A 10,754-nucleotide genomic window follows, 5' to 3' on the forward strand; every position below is an offset into this window, starting at 1 on the left:
GAAGCATGTCTATATATTTACACATAAGTACATGTGTGGATGCATAATTATGTGCATATATCTTCGCTCCTTTGTTTTAAAAGTTTATCATTACATTGTGTGTTTCATAAATCAAACTAAGTGCAATCAATTAGTATAACATATTGTGAATATATAGTCTCTCTCTAATATTAAAGACATTGAATAGTCGTTCTGCTTAGTAGCATTTTTTATATTATTTAATTTTTCTTTTATTTTTATATCATTGTAAGACCATAATAGATAGTCCTTTTGCTTGTCAATTTCCATAAATCCATATATAACACTTGTAAATGTTCCACCCAATTTTGACAATACATACAAATTTTTTTTTTTTTTTTTTTCATATATTATATATATTTACATAATAAGCAGTTACAATATGATATATACATATTCATATTATTCTCTACATTTTTTATTGTCAATTAAAAAAAATAATATAATTTTATTTCCCATGGAAATGTAGTTAATTTTTAGTCATCCAATAATATTCCATTTTATACATAAAAATGAAATATATATTTTTTTTTCTTATAAATAATTATAAAAAGGATACCACAATTTTACATAAAAAAATGTAATTAGTATTTTTTCCAACATTTTGTGGTGTTGTTTTTTTTATATACCTATAGGCCGCTATATATGCATACATATGTTCATAATTTTTTTTTTTTTTTTTTTTTTTTTTTTGCGAATTTTTCATAACCCGGTTTGGCATTTTATTCATTCAATTTTATTTCGCATTTTTATCCTTATTTTTGTATTTTTGTATTTTTTATTTTTTCATTTTTCATTTTACTTTACATTTTCAGCGCAATGCCATCCCTTGAGGTAAGTTCACCACTCTACAACATACAATCAGGGATACCTTTTTATTTTTCATAATTTTTTATAAAAAAAAAATAAACAACACTATTTGGGCATGCTATATATATTTTTTTATGCCAATTTTATTTATTTTCATTTGTTCGTAAGATATAAAATAGTTAAGTAGCCAAATCGATCGAGTAACGAAATGCTAATATACATATAACAAGATAAACAGGGTTATTTTGTTAAAAAAGAAAAAAAATAAATTCTCGAAAGCAGTTTGGATGCTTGTCGTTTTAAAAGTACGACGAAACAAATTAAGTTGGGAATGCGATTGGGAAAATAACGAACGATGAAGATCACAAAAGTATTGGATGCCATTTTGGGTTGTGGATGTGAAAAAAAAATCTCTAAAGAATTGTTAATATCAGTTAAAGATATATTAAAACATAATGACAAAAGAAAAAAAGATGAAATAAAAGAATTATTTGAATATATATCAAATATTTTAAATAAAGGTTATGAAAAAGATGGTATACTAAATGGGGGTATAAATTCATTAGATGATGAAAAAAAAAAAAAAATTATTTTTAATAATTTAAAAAAATTATTTAAAACTTTAATTTTATTTAAAAATCAAAATGAATATACAGAATTACTTTCAGATTTTCTATTCCATTTATATAAATATATGAGAATACTAAATGTGAAGAAATGTTACAAGCTTTTGAAAAAAACAGTTTCGATATTGGATGGTGATAGTAAGAGGGAAAATAATTCATCCCAAGGCCAGGACGAAGCAAAAGAAACAAGTGCAAACGATGTCGTTTTCAACTTTTTAATAAATAGCAACATACTGATATATTTAGAAAGACTTAAAAAAGAAAACAAACAAAATTTGTGCTATGACGAACATTATTTTTTTATTAATTTAAAAAATCAAATACTAAATAAGAAATATATACTAACGGTTTGTAATAATAATAATGTTTTGTTGTGCTTTTTAAGATATCCCAAGTTCCCTATATTTATAGACACATTATTTAATCTCTTTTTTTTTGTTAGAAATGATTTAGATATATTTTTTTTAAGAAATATTTTTAAAAAGATATCAGAGATAGTTAATATAAAAAATAATGAAATGAATAAAAAATTTACAGTAAAAAAATATTATAATTTATTATTTTATGCATATTTTTTATATAAAATCAAAATGGTAATATACATGTATTTATATCCATTGAAATGTAATTCAATAATGAATGACAAAATCGAAGCTCAAACAATTATAGACATATATACAAATATATTAACAGACTATAAAAACATTTTATATTATTGTATAAGTACGATAAATAACAGTAAAAAAAATAAACTTTATAATTTTTGTTTAGCTATCATATATATAATCAACTTAATCTATACAAATCATAATACAATTTTAAAAGCATTTCCACAAAATAATGATAACATAATAACATTTAAAAAATATAAAGATATTTTTATACAGTATAAAAAAATATTTCAAAAATTATGTCAACTACATAAAGATGATATAGCTACAGAAAAGAAAATACATACAATTGTGTGTAGTATTAAAATGTTTGCAAAAGAGAGTACCATAAATAATTATAATAAAAAACAAAATGGAATATCAAAACAATGTGAAATGTTAAACATGTGTGTAAACAAAACAGTAGGAAAAAAAGAAATATATAAATTTTTATATAATGAAATTACAGAAACAGATTATTGCTATACAACAGTATTTTCATATTTTTATACATTAACAAAGAGAATTATTCAAATATATGATTTTCCTAATATATTAACGGACATTATATTTTATAAAAAATTTCTTATAAATAATTTATATGAAGAAGGTCAAACAAATAAAAAAAACTCTCATCAAACAGATTATTCTAAAATTATTTATAATAACGTATTTTTAGACAACATTAAAAATGGATTATGTTTATATATGAATATTGACAAGAATATATTAAATTATTATTTTTTAAATGAATTTTATAAATTTTTAATAAATAAATCTATAAATTATAGGAGCTTATACAACATGCTTATTTATGATACCAAAAATAAATATAACAAAATTAATATTTTTCTTTTTTTTCAAAAAATTATATTAAGAAGTGTTTTAAATCATGTATTAATAATAGGAAATGAAAAAGCACAAGATCAACCATTACACATAAATTCGTCTGGCAAAAATAATATGCCTTTACAACATCATACTAATAATACTATTGGATTGACATACTTTTTTAAAAAAGAAAATGATAAATTAACTGGACTTAAAATAAACGAATTTAATATAAATAGTAAAGATATAAATAATATAGCTTCTTTAAAAACGGAAAATTTATTTATTCTATTAAAGAATATAGATTTTATAAATTTAAATAATAATAATGCAAATTTTATGTTCGACAAAAATATTATTAACATTCTTATACAACAATTGACAAAAGAGGGCTTATACTTATTTAACTACTTACATACAACTAATTTGAAAGAAAAAACAAATGAAATGATATATCATCAAATTAATAAATTAAAAAAACAAATTATAATTATATTTAAAAGTGTCTACAATTTTTCAAATTCAATGGTATCCATTTTTAACCTTACCAAGTCAGGTAAAAAATGTGTACTTTGCATAAATGAAAAAAAACAATATATATTAACAACACACGATTATTATGATAAAATAAAACATAAAAATAAACAAGATGAACAAAAAGAGATGGTTTATTTAAAATTTAAACAAGAATGGGGAGGAAAAAGAAAATATTTTAAACTTCTTAAAAGTTGTGTAAAATTATATGTAAATTTTATTGAAAAAACATTTAAAAGTAATGACGAAAAGGAAGTTACAATTTTAAATGAACTTGGTACAGCTATTTTATTTGCATTCGATTTTATTATATTTTATATTATGAATAATATGACTATACAAAATGGAGATAACAAAAATGTGCCTAAAACAAAAGTATATAGATTTAACAAAATTTATAATAATATATTTACTGAACTAAATAATATAAATAAAATTATAAAAAAAATTATAAAAAAAAAGACAAACGAAAATGAAGAACACGATTTGGCAACTTCAACAGAATTGCAAACAATTTTATCAACATTTTCAAAATATTATTATTTTATAAATAAAAAATTAAATACACAATTTGAAAAAAATTATTTATCCTTATTTATTAATTATAACTATTTACAAAAAAAACATGAAAAACAAAATAAACAAGCTCTACATATTTCAAAAAAAATATTTAAACAATTAAAAAATTCATCGATGAATGAAATATTACTTAATGCAACTAATTTAGATTATTCTGAAAGTGAAGTTGAAGAAATAGAAAATGAACAAGACACAAATATTGATTTGCCAATAAGTCTAGAAATGAAAAATGCATCAGAGAAAGAAGAAGATATTGTTGTATCAAGTAGTGCACTCCTAAATATCTTAACCGACGAACCGACTAAGGAACAAACAGAAGCTGCTGAAAATGGTGAAAATGATGAAAAGGAGAACAAGGCTATCGTGGCAAAGAAGAAAGAGCATACGGACCTATTTCATAACATAAACGCATTGTTAACGTTACTAAAAATAAACACCAAAACACAAAATGTTGAAACGGCCATCAAGTCATTATACCTTTTGCTCAAATCGACCATCCTAATCTCAAAGCGAATTAGAGTGGCAAGCAAGAGGGTTAGCACGCTGAAGAGGGTTGAAGAGCAGGAAGAACAGGAAGAGGGGGAGGACGTCGAAAAAGAGGACGGAGGTGAGGGCGACGAAAAAGAGGACGGAGGTGAGGGCGACGAAAAAGAGGACGGAGGTGAGAAAGGCGAGGAAGGTGAAGAAAAGGAGGACGGCGAAAAAGAAGGCAGAGACGAGGACGTAGAAAATGACGATGGGGGGGACGACCAAGATGGAAGCAGCAGCAGCGAGGACGAAAGCGAAAGCGAAAGCGAAAGCGAGAAGACGTACAAAACGAAAGTGAGAAAGGCCGGAAATATGTATATAGAGGATATGATAAACATAGAAAAAAAAATAAAGCATTGTATCATATCCTTTAAAGTAAATACCAAATCAGACATGGAAACTGATGATAATGTAAAATCTTTAATAGAAAAGTATGTATTAAAAATATTAACAATCATAATAAGAAATTGTAAAAACAATTTGGATACTATAAATTTATGTTTAAAATGTTTAGATTTTTATAATAATATGGAAAATAAAATTTTCAAAAAAAAACAAAATATTGTAATTAATTATTTATATGAATTAGTGCAAATAATAATGTTTATAAAACAAGCAAGAATATATTATTCAAAATTTCTAATGAGTTTTTTTAAAAGTTCATTTATAAAATATATAAATGGTAATGAAATGTTTAGCGAACAATATGGTGGGAAAAAAATATTTCCAGTCCTTGTGCATAAATTTGCTTCCGATTTTTATATTTATAATTATATAAATAATGAAAAAAAAATAAATATAATGAATAGGAAGAAAAAAGAAATTGTTTCAAAAATGTTATTTGAAAATATGGTTGAAAAGATTGGAAAAAAAAACAACATCGAAGATTATGATAGTTATGTTAATTATACAATTGTCAAAGAAGAAAATAATAAAAATATTTTAAGTCCATTCGATTTAGACGAATTAAAAAATATTGTACATAATATTTTTATACAATTAAATTATGTATTAAATCAAAATAATCCATACCTTTTTAATAAAAAAAGAAATATCACACTTATATTTTTATTAAAACAAATAAGTCAAATTATATTTATCAATAATCCAAATATTTTATTATTTAAAGATCAACTAATTAGTAAACATATGAATGAGATCTTCATATTTAAAAATAAATTGGACGAAAAAATTAACACACAACAAATTCGTATCAATATAAAGAACTTTTACAAAAAATTAGAAGACTTAATTCAATTTATTCAAGTTAAAGATATAAATAATTCAAAAAATTTGAAAAACGATGTAAATATGTCATTAAATAATTCGACTAAAAATAAACGCCCAATCCATGATGATATGTACAAGGCAAAAAAAATTAAAGTCTAAAACCGGGAGAAAAAAACAAGACAGCTTATTTATTACAAAAAATTTGTCTATCCATATTTATGTTTTTCATTTTTGCAAAAAAATAATACCTACACTGCATAATGATTACATATTTGCACACACCTGAGTTTAAAAAAACTATGATAAAATTTTTTGCACAAACGCTATGATATCTTTATCAAACACAATTGGTAATTCTTTTTCGAATTTTTTAATATGCTTTTGTTTGCTTAAGAAAGGAAAGAGGAGAAATATAGAAAAATGAATATTTAAAATGGTTTGACAAAATTAGATTATTAATTATTTCTAACTTTGTGTGCATACCCACTAATGTCGGACAATAAGAGTTGTACTTTTTCCATCGAATTGATTTCCATTTCTTTTTTAGAATTTTGTTGATCATCATTTTGTATTTTCACATGTTTATTACAAATATGAGTAATGTAATTAATCATTTCTTTTATTTCAGCATCGCAAATATCAGTTTCACATTTTACATTTATGATGTTAACTTTATTTTCGACAACCTGTAAAAATTCTTTGAATGCCTTTCGTAAATTCTGACCGAACAAAAAAGAAAAAGCCAAATAAGAAGACGGTTCCCAATGCCAATCCAATTACATATGCACACTTTCACTTATTAACATGTTTATTTACAACACTAGTAAATGCCTACACAGTTAAATAGTCAGTTGATAAGTGCACTTACGTGTATGTAGAGGGGATAGGCTTGAGAAGCATTTTCATTTTTTATATTGGGAGTGTTAACAACCTCAGTGTTGTAGGTAAGGTAAAAATGAATTTTTTGTAAATGGTTATTTTCTTTTAAATATTTAATAAGAAATATAAAATTTTGTAGAGTTAAAAAATGTAATTTTAATATTTTTATATTATTATTTAAAGAAGAAAAAATAATATTTTTAATTTCTTGATTGTTTAATTGTGTATTTTGTATATTCAAATATTCTATGTTATTACTTTCTATAATTAATAATAATTTTTTAAATATCATTTTTGTTATAATATTTCCTTTAGTATTTAAGCCTATGATTTTTTTATTTTCACTAACACTACAAATCACATTAAATAAATTTATTTCATTTAAATTATTATTAGATATGTCTAATATACCTTCAAACGTTTTATTCGTTTTTAAAGCATTACAAAAATTTTCTATTATATTATAATCAATAATTTCAATTTTTTTTCCCATCCCTAAATTCTTACATTTTAAGTTTAATTTTGTTTTATTCAAATTATCATTTTTTAATTCTTCAGTTCGTTTTAAATATTTTATACTTAATATGTTATTCATATTCTCAAAGTGGTTTTCATACGTGCCTTTAAACAAAATGGATGTACTTCAATGCATGCAACAGTCACCTATGTGCACTTTCATATACTCGTCCTAGTACGTATTTATCATGCATATCCATTTCAGGTAATGAATTGCGCCCTTTGTCGTATGTACGTTTTTTTCTTAATTTTGCGAATACTTTATAATAGGCCTTAAGATATAGAATATGAATTTTTGTTTTTATAAAATTTTTATTTTTTTATTATTCACACGTATGTAATAAGTACGTAATAAAATTGCATAATGAGTAATCCAAATTTTTTATCAATAATTATTATTTTTATAAAAAGTGTCTTTATTCCTTTTTGATGAATATTATTTTTTTCTTCCCCTTTATTTTGTTTTAAAAAAATATTCTTTTTTTTAAAATTTTTAATATGCTTTACTTTTTTTAATTTTAATTTTTTTCATATTTTTCCATGCCATTTCCACATGCGTAGGACATTTGAAAATTTCGCGGGATGTCAATTAATTTTGTTTGCATATGTAATATACACATTTCAAGAGTAAAATTAAAAAAATACTGATTTTAATTAAATTACCTTTTTAACCTTATACGTTTTATTTACTTTTTACAATTTTGTGCAATTTTCACATTTGTGTATTTTCGTATTTTCAAATTTTATCATTTTTTTTATTTCCCCATTTTGTTAATAATTGATTTGTCATGCTGCAATAAATTAAACGGCATATTTTTCTTACCCTTTGTAATTTTTTGTATTTATAAAAAGATATGCACAATTATTTAACACACTGCTGAAATAACTTGATTAAGAATTGACCATACATTCTATTGCTACATAATTTCAAAATTTAAAGAAAATATAATATAGGCAATATAAGATAGTAAACAAATTATAACATTCGAAATAGTATAATTTTGTGTGTTAAGTATGATAACTGGAAATGGTATCATCTTTTTAGGTAATTGATATGAAACGTAGACAGAATGAAAATTTTTATTTTTTTAAATATTAATTAGGAAGCATAAAATTTATCAGGAATGTTGCACACCCATTCCTCGATTTATGGGTTGCATCCATCCGCTTTGTTATGCTCGAAAATGTGTTTTTATTTTTTTTATTTTTCTTATTTTTCTTAATTTTCGACATTTTTCCCACGTTGCACTCGCAGGTACTGGCTCATCATCATCAACCCCCAAACTATCACACATTTTTAAAAACTATAAAATATTGCCAGAAAAAAATAAAAATGGTTTTGCAAATTCAGAATTAAAAAAAGACGATTTTAAGGAAGTAGAAAAATTTGTTGAAGATTTGGCGTCGAAAGATTTAGAAAATATCGATAAATTAAATGATTTATATTTAAAAAAAAAATATCCTGATTGTTCAAATTTAAAATGTTATTCATGCTATGATGCACTAGCAGAAAATTCAAAAAACAAAAGAAACAACATTTCAGTTTTACTTAAGTCAAACAATTCTTATGTTCTGATTGATGTTGGAAAAACATTTCGAGAAAGTATTCTATCTAACAATGACAAAATAAACTTCAGTGTAAGCAAAAAAAAGAATATTATACTGTGTCACATTTTATCTTTTCGCTTTTATTACATAATTAAACTTCTTTTCTTAGGAAGTAAACCTTGAAGCGGTATTAATAAGTCATAGTCATACTGATGCTATGAATGGAATTGATGATTTGCGAGACTTACAAGAATATGAAAGAGTTTCTTATGGGGATGTTTATTATTACAGATCTAAAAAACCTATTGATGTTTATTTAAATAGTGTATCTTATGATCGGCTAAGAAATGGATTTGAATATTTGGCAAAAGAACGAACTGAAAATCGATTTTATTCAAAAGTCGCAGCTCTTAATTTTTTTATATTAAGAGATATAAGATATAATAATTTAATACATGAAAACAAGCATTTAGACGAAATTCAAGATGAATTATTGTGTTCATCAGATCAAAGTAATAATACCAATTCAACTAGCCATACAACAGTGAATGATACAAATGATGTAAACAATAAGAAATGGATAAATATACACACATGTGATAAAAAAGATGAATATGGTTTTATTTATACTACATTTGAAAAAGACAAAAAAATACGATTCATTCCATTTCAGCATGGGAAAAATTATGTTTGTGTTGGTTATATAGTTGGGAATAATCATAAATTGGTATATATATCTGATTGTAATTATGTTTCTACATATGTTGTAGATTATATTAAAAAATTCGCTCCCATTGATATACTAGTTATTGATGCATTATATTATAAGTCAAAACACTACTCTCATTTTTCTTTGTATGAAAGTATACAATTTTCTTTATTAATTAAACCTAAACAAGTTTATTTTATTGGAATGTCTTGTGATGTTGAGCATAATATAACTAATTTATATCTTCAAAAGTTATCTAAAAAATATCCAGACATTTCTTTTTCTTTGGCACATGACGGATTATTTGCTCCGTGTGATTTTTAGAAGTCCAAGGGATAGAGAAAGCGAAATATAAAATAACAGACTTGACAGATCGTAGAAAATTTCCTAAACCAATCATATATTTTATATTTGCATATTCTCATATTTTGATTTACAATTTTATACCTATTTTTTATATGAAGTTTGGTAGTTATGGTATTAGCATATATATATATATGCCCATTGCATATACAATTTTCTTAGTAATTATAAATGCAATTTTTTAACTATGTACTTTGTATTTAGGCTATAAATTATGTTTTATTTTTTTTATCATTTCTTTTTTATGTTTTAAAATTATATTATTAAAACTTAAGCACATTAAAATTTTTTTGAAGTATTTACAAATTTAATAAAAACGAGTCTAAACATTTTCATATTTAAAATGCCCATTTATCTTATATTTATACTTAAATATAAATCAAGTACAAACATATATACTTTTGATACACAATTTTGTTTGTTATTCTGTTAAAGTGTGTGCAAAATAGCCACATTTATTATTGCCTGTTCATAATATTTATTAACAAAAGTAATAATTTAGCTAGCTCAAAAAAAAAATAATTACAATTTTGAAGCTATTTAATAAGCCAAATAGTGACAGCTTATGGGGGTATATATAGACTAATTCAAACCTTTTAATATACCCTATTAAGGATGTGTTTTTCTGGCCATTTTATTATGCTTATTAAAAATAGTAAACAATTTTATGGGTTTTCTTTTGATTTATACTAATATATATTAAGTTGAAATTTTAATTAAAAACTGTTTGTGTCTATACAATATTTGCGCCCATAATGAATGAATAAATATATGCACACAAAAATTCAAAACAAAAGCGCAATAAACAAAAAAAAGAAAAGGAAAAACTACATAACTAGTTTTAATGGTATTTAAAAAAAAAAGGAAAATAATTTATAAAAATAGGGTATTTTCAAATAATTAAAAAGTGTATAATATATATACATACGTGGG

General features: G+C 23.1%; 3 protein-coding genes across 3 annotated transcripts; 2 read left to right on the forward strand and 1 right to left on the reverse strand.

Annotated features, from left to right (window-relative positions):
- Positions 1-1,183: 1,183 nt before the first annotated feature.
- PCHAS_1454100 (conserved Plasmodium protein, unknown function) lies at positions 1,184-5,965 on the forward strand (the record flags this gene model as incomplete). The annotated part of the gene is made up of 1 exon (XM_741070.1): positions 1,184-5,965. One exon carries the CDS (start codon positions 1,184-1,186, stop codon positions 5,963-5,965), a length of 4,782 nt encoding a protein of 1,593 aa, XP_746163.1.
- Positions 5,966-6,103: 138 nt separating this feature from the next.
- PCHAS_1454200 (conserved Plasmodium protein, unknown function) lies at positions 6,104-7,280 on the reverse strand (the record flags this gene model as incomplete). Its single annotated transcript, XM_734432.1, has 3 exons — positions 6,104-6,194; positions 6,290-6,525; positions 6,675-7,280. 3 exons carry the CDS (start codon positions 7,278-7,280, stop codon positions 6,104-6,106), a joined length of 933 nt encoding a protein of 310 aa, XP_739525.1.
- A 935-nt stretch (positions 7,281-8,215) lies between these two features.
- Positions 8,216-9,782, forward strand: PCHAS_1454300 (hydrolase, putative; the record flags this gene model as incomplete). Its single annotated transcript, XM_016799803.1, has 3 exons — positions 8,216-8,246; positions 8,457-8,839; positions 8,919-9,782. The coding sequence occupies 3 exons, from the start codon at positions 8,216-8,218 to the stop codon at positions 9,780-9,782; spliced, it is 1,278 nt and encodes a 425-aa protein (XP_016655046.1).
- Positions 9,783-10,754: the final 972 nt, after the last annotated feature.

The sequence above is a fragment of the Plasmodium chabaudi genome (genome assembly GCF_900002335.3).
Source record: "Plasmodium chabaudi chabaudi strain AS genome assembly, chromosome: 14".
Classification (NCBI taxonomy): Eukaryota; Apicomplexa; class Aconoidasida; order Haemosporida; family Plasmodiidae; genus Plasmodium; species Plasmodium chabaudi.